Source organism: Gadus chalcogrammus, chromosome 23, assembly GCF_026213295.1.
Source record: "Gadus chalcogrammus isolate NIFS_2021 chromosome 23, NIFS_Gcha_1.0, whole genome shotgun sequence".
Lineage (NCBI taxonomy): Eukaryota > Metazoa > Chordata > Actinopteri > Gadiformes > Gadidae > Gadus > Gadus chalcogrammus.
In genome coordinates this window covers 12,983,115-13,002,784 of record NC_079434.1, presented here as the reverse complement: position 1 = coordinate 13,002,784, position 19,670 = coordinate 12,983,115, and the positions used below count along the sequence as shown (strand labels likewise).

At 45.1% G+C, this 19,670-nt stretch overlaps 1 protein-coding gene across 4 annotated transcripts; it reads left to right on the top strand.

The window, feature by feature from the left end:
* The first annotated feature begins 2,747 nt into the window (after positions 1-2,747).
* On the top strand, positions 2,748-19,442 carry snx16 (sorting nexin 16). Of its 4 annotated transcripts, none has more exons than XM_056584349.1 (9): positions 2,750-2,998; positions 3,914-4,467; positions 6,117-6,203; positions 10,582-10,730; positions 11,109-11,178; positions 12,566-12,714; positions 13,360-13,434; positions 14,529-14,566; positions 16,740-16,824. In XM_056584349.1, the coding sequence occupies exons 2-8, from the start codon at positions 4,060-4,062 to the stop codon at positions 14,542-14,544; spliced, it is 954 nt and encodes a 317-aa protein (XP_056440324.1). In that variant the 5' UTR covers positions 2,750-2,998; positions 3,914-4,059; the 3' UTR covers positions 14,545-14,566; positions 16,740-16,824. The 4 variants fall into 4 exon arrangements, with proteins under 4 accessions (XP_056440321.1, XP_056440322.1, XP_056440324.1 ...); XM_056584348.1 differs by having other exon boundaries at positions 2,751-2,998; positions 14,526-14,566; XM_056584346.1 differs by lacking the exon at positions 14,529-14,566 and having other exon boundaries at positions 2,748-2,998; positions 16,740-19,442.
* The last annotated feature ends 228 nt before the right edge of the window (positions 19,443-19,670 follow it).

The window sequence follows — 19,670 nt, the reverse complement described above, 5'->3', positions numbered from 1 at the left end:
AGAACCTAATGTACAGTACACAACATAACAGTACATGGTGGAAACTGGAGAGGGCCCCATTTAGCATTGCCAGAGAAGATGTTCTCCACATAGGGTTCTGAATGACTGCTTTAACATTAAAAGGATGCAAGGGGATTGGAGTCAATATTACAGCATCAGGTTTTAACCGATTATTAAAACGTTTCCTATGCATGACAAATCCAGCACAAAATCAGTCAAACTCTGAATGACCTGACCATCCACAACAGAAGACTAAACGAGGCCCGCGGGCAAATCAAGAAAGGAAGTCCCTTGATATATACGTTCCTTGACATCATTGACATGACTGTATTGGCTCCCATCCAATCGACTACAGCCTCGTTTGTGACATAATTCACTGGATGAATGAGCACTTGGGGTCTGGGGCCGACGGCGGCCGGAGCGGCAGATACAGGATACAAGGCCCCCCTTGTGTGGTTCAGGGTTCAGAGTATGAGGCTATGGTCCGAGTGACTCATGCACACCCAGGGAGGGGGGTGTCCTCGGGGTATCGCTGTTGCTTGGGCAGGTGGGACAATAGAGGAACCACAGCAGATCACAGCGTCATGTGACTCTTAAAAGTCGTTTTTATTTTATTGATGATGGCGGAGCTGCATTGCACGCACAAACACACGCACGCACGCACAAACTGTTCCATTACATCAACAAACATTGATCAAAATGACTTTATTCATGGTGCACTATTAACAAGCAGTGTTCCAATTGGTGTGTTCCGACCCAAATGAAACAGCCTGTTGGATATAACAATTTCACATAAAGTGCATAGAAGGTTGTATATGTGCTTTACTGTTTTTATGCGTACACCAATATTACCAATAAACTAAGATTAGCCTTGCATGTTACTACATGAGTTCTTAATAGAGATGTCAATAGATGGCAGCAAACTCACAGGGACCCTTTAAACACGTGTGGCCTTGGACGGACTCTATATCACGTCGGAAACGTTTTGTCTTTCAATACTGTGTATCTGAACAGGAGAGGGCAGTGGGCTGAGAGAACCGCACACGACAACCCTTTTCCACGGCAGTAGCATAGCGCAGCTCCCGTGTGACTCCAGGCCAGACCGTGTCTGTGTCAAAGAGAGCACACAGTGGCGTACTGTTTGGTAAAAAAAAACCTAAAAGGCAGTAACAGTGATGGGGTGACATGGCAGCATTCCACACATAGGCCTAATCGAATAGAGGGAGTGAGGCATAAAGCATCGCCGTACAGACAGGCAGCTACAGACCCTAGACCTCCAAGTGTATCTTGAGAAGATGGCTGGGAGAGTCAGACACCAACTAGTTATCCTATCGATGGCTGGCCCAGGGAGGGGGAGGGCTCAGCGATTAGAGCATGGAAACATTGGGAGGCCTCCCCTTTTCCGCCTTTCCAAAGTAAAAATGTAAAAGTAAGAAAAAGTCGCTTGGTTGAAATGCCAGACACAGGCCGGGGTGACAAATGCATTATTCTATTATAGGGCATTGAGCCTAGCTGATGATTTTCTTCAGCTATAATGTGTGTAGTGTATTTTGAGTAAGACACAAAAACATCAGCCGAGCTCATTCTGTTGAGTGACATAAAGCCTTCACATATAATACAATATCGCCACCTGTTGGAAGACACACACGGGTGACACACGCACACGCACACGCAGACGCACACGCAGACGCAGAGGCACACGCAGACACACACACACACACAGGGCCGGCGCTGGACGTTTCGGAGCCCTAGGCGACTCGAAATCAACTTGCGCCCTGGACAGGTCTTGCGAGCGGGGGGGGGGGGGGGGGGGGGGGGGGGTGCTACGCTGACGGTTTCGGGCCGCCCTGACAATTGCTCACGCGCCCCCTCGCTTCTCCGTTCGCGTCGTATATTTTAATTGATATATTTTTTAATTAAGGGCGCCACCAGAGGGCGCCCCCAACGCATTTGTCGCCCTAGGCGGTCGCCTAGCTCGCCTATGCCGATCGCCGGCCCTGCACACACACACACACACACACACACACACACACACACACACACACACACACACACACACACACACACACACACACACACACACACACACACACACACACACACACACACACACACAGCTACCTGAAGGCAGACATGAACAAAATAATCTTACTTTAGCTACGATTTAGGATTTTATTAGAATCCCTGTTAGCTGACAGTGAAACATTGGCTATGTCTGCAGCTGAATACTTTTAAATGTTGACTTTGCGATATAATAAAAAATATGAATGTTTAATCCTCCAAATGTAGGCCTTCAATTTATGGCAGGATATTTAAAAACTACTCACACTACCACACAGGTTGTGAGATTTGTATGTGAATAGAATAGCCTCATATATACTTTATGAAACTATAGAACAATCGAAAGAATATATCGCAGAGAACATTGCTTACGGCATGCGTTTTGCAATTGGAAAATTATTTAGAGGTGTCTTGCTGCCATCTACTGTCGTTTATGTGGACTTTTCCAACAAATCAAAAATATCACACACACGCGCACGCACTACAACAGATAGTTCTGTCGTTAAAAGTGTGTGACCTACAACATTGAATGGCAAAACATGAAAACGACATCCACTTAAACAGTAAAATACATTTTTTTAGTAGTCTTATCGAGATGTATCTGAACATTTCAATACAATGTGATGCAATGTCGTTTAATACTGCAAAATGCTCACTAAATATACAGGTGTTCAAGTGAATACATTCGGGCGCATCTGACTATCAGATTCTGCAGGACTAGCCCCGACCTGTGGATGTACCGCCATGGCGCCCTCGTCCGGGGCCGCTGGTCGTAGCAGCGCTCTGACAGGGCTCCTGGCTCTGTTATTCCCATCGTGCTGTGTAACGCGGGCGGGCTAACAAGGATGTGGGAAGGAAAGGTTACGTTTTTGAACGTGTCATGATCCGCTTTACGTTGGTTTGTTGATCGCGGGTTCACGCGAGGAGAGGCTCAGCGGTAAGTAGTACTTGAATAAGAGTATTTTATGTTTATATGGTTTAGTCCCGAGTGATCATGCGGTAACTTGAGCATTGCACATATGCGCTGCTGTGTTTGCTAGTCGGCGTACTTGTTGGAGGGAAAGGCTAGCTGATTAGCCGGACGCCTCTGACTCTGACCCACGCTTAAACATGTCATGTCTTTGGAGAAAAAAGGCTAGAATAATCTTTATTGAATAGTTTCATCATTAAACTGCTTATCTGATAAGCACAACGGCAAGCCGTCTCCCTACCCGGCTTTAACTGGCTAGCTTTATGTTCAAGAAACATGACTACAACCTAACCTAGTTCCCGAACTTTTATTAAGTTGCGTGTTGTGTTGCTCTGTGATTTGTTTGCTCCTTTTACATTCATCCGCATCATATCTGTATGAACACTTCCATTCAATTGTTGTACGTGGTGGAGTAGCCTCCAGCTCTGTCCCACTTTTATTCTTATGGCGCTGTCGAGACATTTCCCAGTGAGTTGACAGGTAAATATTAGGCTGCATGCCGAAGTGAAAGTGTAGGACAAATACACAAGTGGACCATTTGACTTATCCTGCTGAGGGCCTTGCGACAAGGGCCCATATGCAAAACGTTCCTGCCCTGATTCAAAGGACAGGAGGAACGAAGCAACCGGGTCGGCACATTCCTTCTACCAGACTCTGTAGCCCACATATTGAATGAATTATAAATGGCATTCGCTTCATAGTTTCAATAATTGATAATCCCTGGAAGTCTGTTGCCCTCATTTCACCACACTTACTCATTGACAACATACTCCATGGATGTGAGCATGTGGTGAATAATGAAATGGCAATCATGTTTTGCTGCACATACAAACTAGCAATATTAAGTTGATGTCCTTTTTGCTTTTGGTTTGTGTCTTCCAGATTAATGGGTCCCGTGTGCTGAACATACAGAGTTGTGTTTCCTTGCGGGGGTCCACTTGGTCCTTGCTAGCCAGCTCATCGTACAGCAGCACTTCCCTAGTGGGAGTGGGAGACGGTCGTACAGAGAGTGGGGGGCTTCGGGGACGATGGCATCTCCCTTCGTGCCGGTCCCCATGCCCATGCCCAAGGAAAGGGGCCTACGGGGGGGTGGCGCCAGCAAGCCGCGGCGGGCCCAGCGGGCCTCGTCGCTGGGGTGCGTCTCCGGCAGTGCGACCGAGTCGTCCATGTCGTCGTCCACGTCATCCGTGTCAGGCGTCCCCAGGGGGAGCCGACAGGACCGGGGCAGGACCGAGCCGGAAGGCAGGGGCAGCAGGAGCCGGACGCCTCCGGCCACCCATAGCCCTGCGCCGCAGGCCCGGGTGAACGGTGGTTGTCTGGAGGCGTCGGTGGAGTACTCCACCTGCCCGCGCTCTGCGTCAGACCCCGAGGGCGCTCGGCCCGTCGCACCCACGCTGTTGGGCTACGAGGTCATGGAGGAACGGGCCAAGTTCACGGTACATTGCCCTGGTCACATTTACATTTACATTTAGGGCATTTAGCAGACGCTTTTATCCAAAGCGACTTACAATATGTACATTTGTCATAAGAAGTGAAACAATATATCGCTGTCAGTACATTAAAGATGTTCATTGAACCAAATGCAAGTACTAACAATCGCTAGGCTAACCCATTCCCTGTGTACAGCAGTGATGGCAGCTACTGTAGATGCTACACAATTAAGTACTATAAATAAGTGCGTACATTAAATGCCAGGATGTACAACATACAATGGTGGCCGGAAGGGGCTGGGTAGCTATGCAGAGTCGAGGTGAACTCTGAACAGGTGAGTTTTGAGTCTTTTGCGGAAGCTGGTGAGCGACTCTGCGATCCTGACATCGGCAGGGAGCTCGTTCCACCAATGAGGTCCCAAAACAGAGAAAAGTTGTGACTTTGCTGACCGACCTTTCACCCATTCACGCGTCCTTTCACCCATTCAATCTAGTAGGGTGTCTGTCTGGCTAGTGAGCATGTTACTATTACATGACAATCACGTTAAAATCTTTTGGGTTAGAGATACATTTTGATACATTGACTTGATTCATTTGATACGTTTTTAACGATTTGATAATTTTAGATGACACACATTTTCAGATGTATGACTATGGTGGACATACGTGCCGTGTCATACATGAATGCTACTTTAAAGGTACTTGACGTTCAGTTTTGACACATGAAGGCAAATATCTTCCTAGATACACAAATGTATTTGGAGTCCATCCAGAATAGACTTGTGCTGCCCCAGGAGGTTCCCTCGTACCAATCCACACAATGACTCAGGCCTTGGCAGTGGAGAGCATCCTCGTGTAACAGGATGCGACGGAGGAGCAGAATGTTTTTACTACCGAGCGTAGAAAGCTGAGGCGTTGGGAGAATTCAGCCGAGGGGAGAAAATTGATTTTTTTTCCAGGACACAGACCCTCACTTTGTCTACGGCCTGGGAAATTGCAATGCGTTTGAGAATAGCATTAATGTCGACAGAGCCTTAATATGGACTTTTTTAAGAGGGGTATATTGTTTGCTCATCATTGATTCCCATTAATGGATCATCTAATGTAATGCCTAACGTAAAGCTCCATCATGGCATCCAGGAACTGTGACGCGATTAGATCCTGTCCACTGACTCCTATGATACTTTGGCCCAATCCCATGGGCCAAGGGGTAAGGGGAAGAAATGGGATTGGGCCTTTGTTCTGGGCGCCTAATTGTTTTTACTCAGAGTGTTCCTTCCCTGCCTTTGACCCTCAATGTTCATCCCTCTATTCTCTCTGAACCTTTCAAGCATTGTATTGTATTGTTTTGTTGTTGCCATTGAGGAGACTCTTTTATCCAAAATGACTTGCGGTGAATTCAGATGCATGTCATTTTAGGAGCTGGAAGGGCCTGATGCCTACAGATAGAAAGCAGACATTGAAGTTTGAACTCGGTCAGAACAATTCTACACCAACCATATGACTGTACTGTCTTGTGTTTGTTAGTAGTCATCGTAGGCTGCATTTACCACTGCTTACTGATGCTAGGACGAAGGAAGTTGAGTAGTTGAGTTTCTGTCAAATGACTGTTGTTTTCCAGGCTAAACGCGTGTGTGTGTGTGTCTTTGTTAAAGGTGTATAAGGTCCTAGTCAAGAAGTCCCATGAGGAGAGCTGGGTTGTCTTCAGAAGATACACAGACTTCTCACGGCTCAACGACAAGGTGTGTACATCATGTTTGGGTTTGCAATGTCAGTCTCAAGTCAAATGCCATATCGACCTTTAGCAGAGAGGTTTTAACATAGTTGAAAAAACCGGTGTAGATCCTTAAGTAAATGAACGATCTGTAGGCAAGCCAGTGCCCATCATTCATCTCATTAGAGGCACCTGTGTTCACTCCTGCTGTTACGCCTCTGTGATAAAGGTCTATTATCTGAAATATTAATGACTTATACTTCCAACCAGTACGGTGCAAATCTGTTACACATGGTGATAGTAGCTGTGATTTACCTACAATGGATCTTTATCTTCCTACAATGGAATGTATAAATATGAATTGGCCTGACAATTACTATGATGGCTAAAGGCCTTTGCACGCCAAGTTCGATTATTCGGCACTGTTAAAGCAGAGGAGACTTTGAAGGGTCGGTACCTTTCACACCAAGTCGGATTGAAGTTATTATCTTCACACAAAGATTCATAAGGGGGAAAATACAACTGAATTCATACAGATCATATAGACATAGGGGCATATCCTGTTTCTCTCTCCACAGTCATTACTACAGGATTACTTATTATTTTCTTAATAGCCAATCATTTACGGCTACTTATTAAACTACCCTTTGTCCCACTGGCTCGCATCTGATAGTATAAAATTATATCTGAAAGTCGCTCAATCTCTCCACCTATTGCTCTAAAATCTCTAGATATCGTTATTTATTTAGGCAAAGATTCAACTTCTGGTGTTCCTTCCGAATATTTCGGCTTGTTCAAGATATTGTGTCCAGCAAGGGTATTTGATCTTGAATACAAATGTAAAGTGAACCAAAATGTCGGAGCTCTCTGTGTTGTTGAAAACAGCAGACGAAAGCTGAATTCAAAACCTCAAATGGACGTTAAAACAAAAAGACTGATTATAATTCATTAATAAACTAAATTAGGGAAAATTGGTAGACAGTATTGTGTTTATTGTGCTAGACGCCATAGATATTAATGAATTCTACCTTGATTACGTGCACGTAAAAATGCCAAGGGCACTGTGACTAAGACCCTCCTTGGTTTGCTTTCGTTGTTGTTGCTGCACAAAGACCTACTGTTTGAACTGATGGATCGGTGCCAATCCACGAGGGACAGGCTTCCTTTAACCATGAATAGTATTGAGGATTGCAGACAACAACATTTTGATTAGGATAATGATGAGTGATATACACTATACAAAAAGGCCAGTTGTTATTATAACATATTATTATAACATTCATGTTCAGTACAATCTCTTGGAGCTTGTCCTTCAGAGTTGCCGTGACCTTTTGTGCAAAGCTAATCAGCAGACCTTCATTGCTTTGGAAATGGAAATCGTATTCTGAGCAGGTTGGAACTCCTCCAGTATTGAATTGGAGATCACAAAGGCTCAAGGGAAAGGAGGCCGTGCAGGTCAACCCACCCCCACTACAACGACACTCACTACAGTGAAGTCGTAAAGATGTGGACGCTCACTCTCGAAACAGCAATAATATGTGTCTTTTGTTGTATTTCTAAATCACATGGTCACTTGGCGAAGGAGAACAAGCTAGGGTTAGAATAACCCAGCCTGTTGGGTCTGCGTCTTCCCTGTACACTCAAAATCAATTGTTCCCACACGCATTGTGTTTTGGATGGTCCTAATGTCTAAGAAAAAACACCTCGCTCACAATGTACAAACTCGCTCTGGGGAGCTTTGTCGTAGTCCCACTTTAGCTTATTATTTTCCCTCCCTCACTCTCAGTGTTTGTCGAGTAGAATTCAGCTCCCATAATTCTAAGCTTCCCAGGCACGTGATGAAGTCCAAACATCTGTATAATATTTACGACAGCATAAATATCAGCCTCACTCAGCACTCCATCAAGCTCTCGCATGGTTAGGGACCAGATCCCAGCGACGTGGCTGCCAAAAGCGAAATGGTGCCGGATTAGATATGTACTCGCTTGGGCCATCGGCCAAGGCTGCCTTCCCAAGGCACCGTGTTTCTATCCGCAGCCGAAACCTCAGTATGTTGAAGAAAAGTTTCTGCGTGTCTGTAACATGTACGGATGAGGATCCAATTGCAATTAGTCGGGGAACCCCTACGGTCATTTGCAATTTCCAAAGGGTGTCACCAAAGGGCATGGTTCAAAAAAGCCTCTGGACGCACTTTGATCGGTCTATAACCAATAATGGCAATGAAAGGGGATTGCGCAGCCCTGAGCAACAAGAAAACATCTTTCTTCACAACAAAAGCTTTGAGTGAAGTCGTTTGTTTTTATTTTAGTGAAATTATACCGTCTGGTACCGTCACGAATCACGATAGCGTAATCAACAGAACGTCCTACATCGCGTTAGGGCTGTTCGATTATGGATAAAATCAGAATCACGATTATTTTGGTCAATATTGAAATCACAATTATTTTTGAGTTTAAAAACATGATGCATTTTCCGTATTTCTCTCAAATAAATCATCGAAATGTATTATTCGCCCAACCCTATATCGAGCCATCTTTGTCGTTCAAAAGTGCCTCCGCGGGGCTCCTCTGCACCGTCATCACATGTATCCCGCCTCATGTTAAATAAACAGTTGTGGTTCCCAGGCCACCAAAACAGGGTAACTTAGACTGTCTTTGAGAGTTGGATATTGATCTCCATCTCCGGCTGCGGTTGTGGTCCAGTCATCCTTCTCCTCTCATGGTGCAAGCAGCCCAAACTTTGTAGCAAGTCCTGTTCGTTATAATAATAATAATAATTATAATAATAATAATATTATTGTTAATAATTATAAAATATCCAATCTCTTAAATGTGCTATATCAGTGTTCTCCATAAACCCTAAATAAATCAGTGTTTGCTAAACAGCCGGCTTGTGAGATGTGGTCAAAACAAAATACTGAGTGACGACTCAGTCACAGAGTCAGTTAAACACTAAAATAAATACCATTTCTATTAAGAATTTGTTGTCGTCTCGCTCAGATCTATGAGCAGTTCCTCGAATACGAGACTGATGTCAGTAAAACGTAACGGTCCCTTTCCCTAGTGACGTGTTTGTATGTATGTGATGCTAGATGGACACACGCACACACACACTCTCATTAGAAAGCAGACTCGCTGTAAAATGCACACAGTAAAACTCAGAGCTATACAGTTTCCACTTTGGTTTGACACCCTCCATTTTATGACGGTCTCAATGTCAATGTCTCAATTGATCTTAACATGCGTGGTCTCTAGAGGTTATTCATAGGAAGAATATCCTCATCATCTTAGCAACTGTCAGAGAAGACAGGTGTTTTTTTTTATCATTCGCCCCCCCCACCAGCTGGGCAATGTTTGAGTTCCGTATTTTTATTTTTTTATTAGATTTCTTTTATTTGTGTAGCTTTAAATACAGCCCCTTGGTAAATGTAATTACTAACTGTACATTGAAAAGTATTTTCTGCTCAATCTACAAGGTTTAACAACTGTCTCTCCTTCTCGACTGTTTGTTTGTATACAGCCAGCGTGCAGGCTTGATACGCTCACCCTCGTCTTTTTCCTTTTTGTTGGGAGAACCAGCGCCACACAGTGGCCTTGAATATGTAATACAGTGTTTCTTGATGAATTTTCGCAACAAGTAACAACGCTGCCAAGGAAAGCGGAGGGGAAAAGATAGTTTTTAGCCCATGTGGACGGGGCCTAATCCACTTGACTATTTGAATGTTGTTATCGGTTATGCCTTTCGAAAACAGTTCAAACAAACTGTCCCTCAGGTGCTCCCGCTGGCGTGGCTTATGACCGCAACTAAACCGGTCTTGTGGTCGTCCTCCCCCGAGGACGGCCATGTGTGAGTTCGCAGGATGGGGCCCAAACCTGCTTATTGGCACAGCTGTTCTGTCTGCGTGGCTGAATGTTAAAGGTGACATATTATAGCACCAGGTGCGAGTGAGATTAGCACTCGCGTGAAAGCTGTTTGGAAAATAGGCCTCTTCTGACATCACAAGTGGGCGTGTCCGCCTAGACATATGACGGATAGATGAGCAACGTTTGCTACGGTCCACTGGGTAGGCTGATCTATGCAGCACAAATCCAGGTGGACGTGTGCACATGTGATGGCAGAAAAGGCTGATTTTCAAAACGGCTTGTAGTGGCTAATCCCATTCACACCTGGTGGTATAATATGTCCCCTATAAAGTATCTCGTCCCGCACCCGCGTCTCACTCAGCGTGTGAGCGACTGTCGTTGAAAACCTATATCATAAAATAATTTGCATTTTTGTATCACAATGTGTAGAATAGGTCTTCTACACATCTTGTACCACAGTGTGTGGAACAGTTCTCCTACACATCTTGTACCACAGTGTGTAGAGTAGCCACTCACTGTGTATTTCCTGTTTTTGGGCCGTAGTTGAAGGAGATGTTTCCAGGCTTCCGCCTCTGTCTGCCTCCCAAGCGCTGGTTCAAGGACAACTACGAGGCAGACTTCCTGGAGGCGCGGCAGAGGGGCCTCCAGGTCTTCCTGGAGAACCTGGTCGCACACAAGGACATTGCCAACTGGTGCGTTTGTGCATGTGTGTGTGTTTGGTGTTGTTGTTGGCAGAAATCGACAAGCCGGTCATGGAGTCAGGAGTGCTCTTATGAGAGCTATTGTGTTTTTTTACACATGTTGTATACAGATGGGCATGTTTTTACTTTTTAACTAATTTAGTTTGTCTTGACTTTATTGTAATCCCCAAACCCTGCGGAAACAGCCATGCATGCTCACAGAAGCTATATAGACCCCTCTCCCCGCACAGAGCATCCTTTTCGTAGGTTTTATTACGTTACATATCTCATTTGATGTTCTGGATTGCTGGTATGCTGTCTGCCAAAAGAAACAGGCATGCAGCCCTGTGACCAAACACACATTCATAGGTCTCTCTTTCCCTCCATTAGCTTCCCTGTGAGAGAGTTCCTGTGTTTCGATGACCCGCCCGGTCCTTTTGACAGCCTGGAGGAGAGCCGGGTCAGTGTGTGTGTGTGTGCGTGTGTCTGTGTGTGTGTGTGTGTGTCCGTCCCGCCCACCGACACATTGTCGGATCCGCTTTTAGCAAAGTGAATCTGGTTTCACGATCGGGTTCCCTTTTTTAACACAATACGTTTTATTGGAGGGCTTCGTGAAACCAATGACAACAGTCCCAGAGCTCTTTCCTAGGAACCAGCGTACACTGCTCCACGCACAGATACCCAGCTCAGGCCACGCCCACCGCCACTCTCCAGCCAGCCGGGCGGCATTCCATTTAAAACGCAGCAAAGGATCATACTTGGCGATGCATTCTCGTCTGCCTTATCAAACGCAAGCATGCATGCCTTCTGCTGCATCAGTACACAGTACTTAAGTAGTCCAGAATTAAGGTTCTGTAAATCTGATGTTCATGATACTTTTAATCCAGATCATTCTGATTCCTCTGATTCCTCTGATGCAGCCTATTTAAGACCACTTTAGTTTCACACATTTAGTTACTTCTATAAAGTTTAGACTTCTGTCCCAGGGTTTTAGGCTATAATACTATAGACACACTGTTGATGGATCAGTTTTTGACTAAATTAATTAATTATTATTAATTATTATTAATTAGCTATTCTTGGAATATGTTCCTGGGTGGATTTTACACCGCTCATTAAACAAGCTACAACCCTTCCTTACTTAATATGAAGAAGCCACTGGTTGAGATGTGTTTGTTTGTGCATGTAGGTAGGTTTGAAGGTGATTGGTTAGATCTTAATCAGTCCTGGCTGTGAGCTTACAGCTGACCCAGATTTTGAAACCAGATAGCAGGCTTCATTTGAGGTATTTGTGCATCATCAAATAACTTCCCACACAGCAAAAGTCCATGGCACAATAGAGCTGAACTTGTTTTTCATTAGCAACAAAAATCCTTTGTGTCTCAAATTCTCTCCCACCCTCGGCCCTCTTGATTTTTCTTCTCTCCCACCTCTCCTGTTTCACTCTCGAGCTGCTTCCACACCGCCGCGCGGCAACCGTCCCGATAACCGCCTCGCTTCCGAAAGGTTCCGCGTGAAAGGGCCAGGCGTTTTGCGCAATCAGCTTCAGCTCTGACTTCTCTCTCTCGCTCTCTCTCGCTCTCTCTCTCTCTCAATGTAATTCGAAAAAGATTTATTGGCATCATGGCAAACGTTAACATTGCACACAATGTTTAATAAGTCCATATTTACAATGTGGAGTAAATGTGCAATAGTGCACTCATTGGGAACAGACAGAAACAGACAGGGAGTGAAGTGTCATATTAACAAAGGTATGCTAGTGTCTAAAGTCCATGACTGTCTGTCTCTCGCTCTCTCTGTCTGTGTCTTTCCCTCCGTACGTCTCTCTGAATCGCTCCCTCTCGCAGGCATTCTGCGAGACCCTGGAGGAGAGCAACTACCGTCTGCAGAAGGAGGTGCAGGAGAAGCAGAAGGAGATCGAGGCTCTGAGGAGGAGGTTGCGGGAGCAGGAGGCGCTGCTGCTGGAGAGAGGCGTCCGGGCAGTGCAGATACACAGGTACACGGCCGGGACGCCCTGGGGTGTTGTGACGCTGTAATGGGTCGTCAGAGCAGTGACGGGCGTGTATCTGGGACCGGGGGGGGTCCTACTGTGTTCACGCAGAACGTCTGTGGGCAGACGGCACGGAGCCCGGGCCAGGAACCGCAAGGGGCGGAGTTTCGACTTGAGTTGCGACTTGATTGTTACGTTTATAAAGATATTTTACAGAAGAAAGCTTGTATGTGAAGGTGGATGAAGCTTTTTTTTTTTTTTTCACATATGTATTTCTACAGCAGCCGGTCTACACTGTTTTCCGAGTTCGTATTTGCCATTTACGCTGATTATACTGATTCCCACCTTCTGTCACCTGATTGGTCAAAACAGATAGCGAATTAGCGAAAGAAGGTTCCATGCCCTGACGTGATCTAGCCTGCCCTCCAACTTTTTATATTTAAGGTCCCATGACATGCCAGCAGGTGTGGTGCTTTAGGTGTGGACCCTTGATCCAATTCCCAGGCTTATGTAGGAAACACACGTGCACACATGCACAATAAAATGCGTTGATGCTAAACTTTTAAAACCTTAGTTTAATACATTTTATAATTCCCTCTATCAATTCGCCCAAGGATCACCTCTTACGGCTCCTCTCTCTCTCTCCTGCAGCGTCGGGGCGAGCCCAGAGTCCCACATGGAGTCCTCCTCCACCGAGGCTGACCAGGGCCTCACCCAGGAGAGAGGGTAACAGAGCACACACACGCACACTCTGAACACTCTGCACAGACGCAATCCACAAACAAGCAATTCACACACACGCAAGCAATCCACACACGCGCTCACACAAACACACACCGTCCATACACACACACTCCGTACACACACGCGCAATCCACACACGCACGCAATCCACACACACACGCAATCCACACACGCACGCAATCACACGTGCGCAGACGCTCGCTTGCACGCACACACAAAATAAGCACACACACAATCCACACAAGCAATCCTCACACAAATCCCTGACAAGCGATCCACACACACGAGCGTAATCCTCCCACTCCCACAAAGACGTGACATTGAATCATTCAGGTCTGAAACGCCCCAGATGTACAGCCGCCAGCCTATCTAATCAAGTTAAAAGCCTTCAGTTTCCAGTAACCACAAGTCATCCTTTTAAATTACAAGGACTGTTGGGCTTCCCTTGATTCTGTCTGTGTAGGAATTTGACTCTTTGCTATACTTTTTACACACACACACACACACACACACACACACACACACACACACACACACACACACACACACACACACACACACACACACACACACACACACACACACACACACACACACACACACACACACACACACACACATATTGACCCCCCCCTTCCCGAGTTTTTCAAAGTGCAGTGACTGAACAGCTTCCTCTCTCTGCAGTTCTACGTGACTAAGGCATGAGCTTGATTCATTGGCGTCCTCATTCACCTCAACCAGACGATAAAGCAGTGTTCTTCCTATCACGGCAGTTTAAACTAGACCTAAAACCAAGTCTAGACTATAAACCCTGCCCTTTGTAGATTAAAGAGCCTTTTCCTGACCCCTACCTAATATGTGCCTTCCCAAACACACGTTTTTCTTTTAGCGTCCTCAATCCTGGAGACGATGACGCAGTTCTCAATGTCAATAGAACATTACTAGTCCGAATTTGATCGGGAACTGTAAGGATGACTCAGTCTGCAGCTCAGAGCGCCGGCCAGTCGTCACCGTCACCTCCGCAGTGTCTCTCCCAGGTCCTCTTTCTGATGCCTGTTCTCCTCCCCTCACAGCAGCGCCGCCCCAGTCTGAGCACACAGACCAGCGACGCGAGGTACACGGTACCGAGCCGCGCTCTCTCTCTCTCTCTCTCTCGTCGCTCTCGCTCTCTCTCTCGCTCTCTTGCTTCCTTCTGACCCCCATACAAACACACACACCGTTTGGCCCCCTCTGGTGTATGCTGCGTCATGCCGCGGTGTGTGTGGCCACAGCACGTCCATCAGGGGTGATGGACAGCTACTGTGTGCTCCAAGGGTTCGGAGAACTCTCACTATGGGCTCAGCTGCAGCAGGAAAGCTTACCTTTTATTATGTATCGAAAAGTGATTGTATACATAAAGATGGATAGATGGAGTGAGACCCATGTAATTATATACACACGTGATATGTCTATAGGAATATAGACATTGACACACAGGACTTAAGCAGGCCTTCAGTTGAGCCCAAGGTGTGTTCTCCTGTACATATGTGTGTTGGTTCCTGTGTGCGGTCATGTAAGCGGGTCTGTTTGTGTGTGTGTGGTCTGCCTTTCAACACAACTCCTTACAGAACCGTCAGTCCGTCCGTCTTTCTCTACCTGTCCGCCTCCCTCTCTTTCCAAGGTGTGTTCGCCACCGATATGTGGACCTTTCCGATGCCGCGTCTGCATGTCTTTGTTTTTACAGTTTCCATCCACCTGTCCAAGCAATACCATTCCATGCAATAGGCAACAAGAGCTAGAATCAAATCTTCTGGCACGTGCTGTGGTTCGTACTACGTGACGGGTCTGATCGGACCAAGAGTGGATCCCAATGACACCTGGTGTGGACAAAGCGGTTTGTTCACAGCATGTTTGTTTTGGTCTCCCTCTAATCCCCTCTCACCGCGTCCGTTAGTTCCCTCCAATCCCATCTCTCTCTGTGCCCCGTATTCTCGCTCCAATCGCATCTCTCTGGCCCACAGTTTGGCAATCATCAAACGTAACGACATTGTTATAGGAGGATAATTGCCTTTTGCCGTGCCCGGTGCATCACAGCGCTCGCCGTACGCCGGGCGGAGAGGTTGAGGAGTCGGTCTAATGGACGGGAGCATGGCTGTTTTACTCCTTACATGCTCTTGTTGTGCCTTAACACGCGCTTCATCTGTCGTTGTTTCCACAGACTTTCTCTTCGTTTCGGCCTGTCTCTTTGGCCTCTCCCGGTTTGTGTCTCTCCTCAGGGTTTCTTCACCTTCTGGGGCGTTCGGTCATCCATGTTTACTGCTTAGTCTGACTTGACAATTTGATTGCTTGGTCTCGGATTTGCTACTAAATTCAGAATTCAACCATATTCTAATATTGCTATGGTTTTTTGGCAATTGCTACACAAGATATAAAGGGGAACAAATGCTCATTGTGTTGCTCACAGCATGCAACATGAAGGAAATTTTTGGTTACACTTTATAATAAGGTGCCATAATAAAAAGCAAACTAGTCATTACCTAACCCTTTGTTAATATTTGTTAATTACTACTAAAATATCTATTTGGCACAAGTTAATCGTTTTTTCATCTTTAATTAAATATTAGTTGTTTGCATAACCCTAACACACGGCCCTAACCCTAACACACGGCCCTAACCCTAACACACGGCCCTAACCCTAACACACGGCCCTAACCCTAACACACGGCCCTAACCTTAACACACGGCCCTAACCCTAACACACGACCCTAACACACGGCCCTAACCCTAACACACGGCCCTAACCCTAACACACGGCCCTAACCTTAACACACGGCCCTAACCCTAACCCTAACCAGCGACACTCTGGTCAGTGAAAAAAAAAAAACGATTAACTTGTGCCAAATAGATATTTTAGTAACAATTAACAAATATTAACAAAGGGTTAGGTAATGACTAGTTTGCTATTTATTATGGCACCTTATTATAAAGTGTTACCAACATTTTTTTTTAACCAAGCATTAAAATAAAATCACAAACACATAACTATAAATCCCAATTGCGCTAGCTGCAATAATAAGTTTCACCAGAGATTGAGCTCTAACTCGGATCTGGTTTTGCATTCTCCTTCTTTACATGAATCAACAACACCTTTAATTGATCCCGAATACGAAACAAGAAACAAGATAAAAACACAATACGAAACAAGATAGAAAATATCAACCCCAGATGGGAAATATTGGTTTTAACACTGCCATTAAACATGTGCCTCCATCCCTCTCTCTGTCTCTGCCTCTCTCCGTTCTCTTCAGTGGCCTCTGCAGGGTCCTTCCTCTGCGCTCCTCCGCCTGTTTATGCGGACCCCCGCTGGGCAACTCCCCCCCGGCCGTGAGGGTCCCCTGGCCCGGCCGTCAGCCATCGGAGCAATGAGCTCCCCCCCCCTGCCCCCCCCCCCCCCCCCCCCCCCCCTCTGCCAGTAGGAGGGTGCTAGGGTGAGGACCCATCACCCCCCTACCCAAGCCCTCAACCACTCCCCTGGCCCTTGTGAATGCTGGGCCCACTCCCTGTGATCGGGTAGACCCTGAGCTGCTAGAGTTCTGGTGGGAAAGAGGGTCCCTGCATCCCAGCTTTTTAGCTTTTCTCTGCCTTTGCAGCATCTGGTTTGAATATAATTTCATCTTTGACGGAGGACATTGTAGATATTTCTTCATACTGACAACCCGTTGGATGGCTGGTTTAACCTTGCAGGAGGTGCAAAAATACCGACCACAATACCACGATACCGACGGAGCTGCCTTGGAAAGAATAAAACACTGTGTGGGTGGGTTGATGTATTTTTTTTCAATCATATTTTCCTTGCAAGAGACATTGCATAAGACATGATGACAATCTGCATAAGACCCCGTTTCCCTTCACTAATTAATTGCCATTGCCATGGTAATGGCAGCCACTAACCAACATATGCCTGTAATGACTCGTTGGTGAAAGACCACCCCCTTGTGGCCATGGACGGTATTTACTTGAGTAGTTGCGTCTCAGGGCTCATGGTTTTAGTTAGGGTTCATGCACCAACTTTCTTGGGGAGCCAGTGATGTCCTGGCCAGAAGGGCCACAAAGGCCACAAAGTCAATGTGGAATTTGCAGATACAATGAATATGTTTGTGCCGTCGCTATACATGTGAATACGCTCATGTCGTCGTGGATACGAAAGAAAAAATAAATGCATCAGAGTACACAGACTTGTAGAGGCATTTCCAACCATTTCTATCTCTTGCGGTAAACGGGCATTGGTGTAGGGGGCTATATGTTACGGGTTCTTATGGAATGGGCTGCATGTTACACTCGCACATTCTACAGTTTTTCTTGTTTTTCCTTTTTCTTTTTCCATTCATTGCATCAACTCGGTGAGAGCGAATGATTATTTATTGGTCGTCTCTACTGAATACCGCCCATGGGTCGAGCGTTCGGCTTTTTCACATGTTCTTACATTCATCAGCGTGGTTGTGATTGAGGCCTTTGGTCTGTGCCAGAATGTATGTATTCTTTGGCTGGCCAGTCTTTCTATAAAATCGGCCCTAGCCCCTGTGGATTCAGCTGGATGTTTGTCTTATAATTAAAGAAAGAACCGGGCAGGGGACGGTGTGGCCTAAGGCTCTCTCTAGACTTCCCAAAGTAGTTCCAATGGATGCCTGTGCTTTTTAAATGGTTTTATTTTTTATTTTATCTTTTACAAACTTCAATCAGTCTTTGTATACTTTCGTCCACATTTGAGAAACTATCATACTGTTTCACAGAATGCAATAAAAACTCCCAGGTGCTCTGCTACCGCTGTGACAGAGGTAGGGGCTGTCGATCATCCTAATCCATCTCAGTCCCGAGACAAAAGCCATATTATAGGTCTGCCTGGCCTTCAAAGTTTGACCTTCTTTTTTTTTAAGCATGAAGTTGTGATGGGACCACCCGCGGTGACTGAGTGTGTAGTTGCTTTATACAGTGAGCTGGGTAAGCTTGAGTACTTTTAAAACAGAACGGCGTCAGCAAGGCGCCAAGTCATGCACTTTATGGAGCTATGGGAAGAACACAGGTTTTTGTTTTGCTGATCACTGGTTAAAAGTAGTGCCTTTTTTGTTTGTGCGCATTGTATGTTCCTCATGATTGTTTTTGTTTTGTGTATGAAGTGCCTTGACTTTCTTTGTGACCTCCATTTCATATTTCTGTCTATTTGACTTTTAGCTTTGGGTTTGTGTTTGAAATGTTCCCTTTTCTAAGATTATGGGACTTTGTTTCAATGGCATCTAATTTCTCCATTTGTTTAAATTCTTAAAATAAAGTTAAAATTGAATGTATATGGTTATAAAAAAGAATATGTGATGGGTAAATATCGATAGCTCACTCCAAAAAAGTTTTTTGACACTGGACTAAATGTCACAACTTATTAAAGTAAAAATGTGTATCTTTTCAAAATATTGTGAGTAATTATTGTCTTTCCAAGTGTAATACATAGGCCTTAATATATAATCCTACACTAACACTCCACACTACCACTGATTGGTGCTGAAATAAATGTTTTTTTAATTTATTGGTAATTAATTATGCTTTTCTTCAATCATTGTAGTGATCCAGCTACAGACTTGCAATCCGAAATAGAAATATTCTGATGAGTATGAAATTAATAAACGCTTTGGATTCTGGTAACTTGAAGCCATTTTTTAAGACATTTTATGACAGCCTAATTATCCTAAAAACAATTCATTGATTATTTGTGTCATTATCTGGTCTCTGATCTCTCGTTTGGGTTTCTCCTTGTTGCTAGTATATTCGTTATAGTCAGTAGGTTTAAAAGGTGTGCGCACACTTGTTATTTGTTTACATTAACAATTTGACGATTCTATAGTCAAACTGTTGATTCTTCTGACTAATGGAAATAAAAGATTTTGTATTTAAAGACACCTTCAGGAGAATTTCTTCTTCGGCTAAAATTCCTTGCTTTACGTGGATAAAATGCCATAATTCATTCTTTAAATTACCGGCATATTTTTAGGCTGTGCTATATTTTTAGGTTGTGCTATTTAGCAGACCGCTGCATTGGCCATCTTCGAATGTGCCCCCCAATTTGCAAGCAGAAATTAGCCATTTTTGCAGGCCCAGTTTTTTTTTGGTTACATTGTGTTTTGATTGAGTCTCATGGTTTCGCTTGTTATTGGGATCTATAATAGCAATGACCAGGATTCTAACCACTTGTT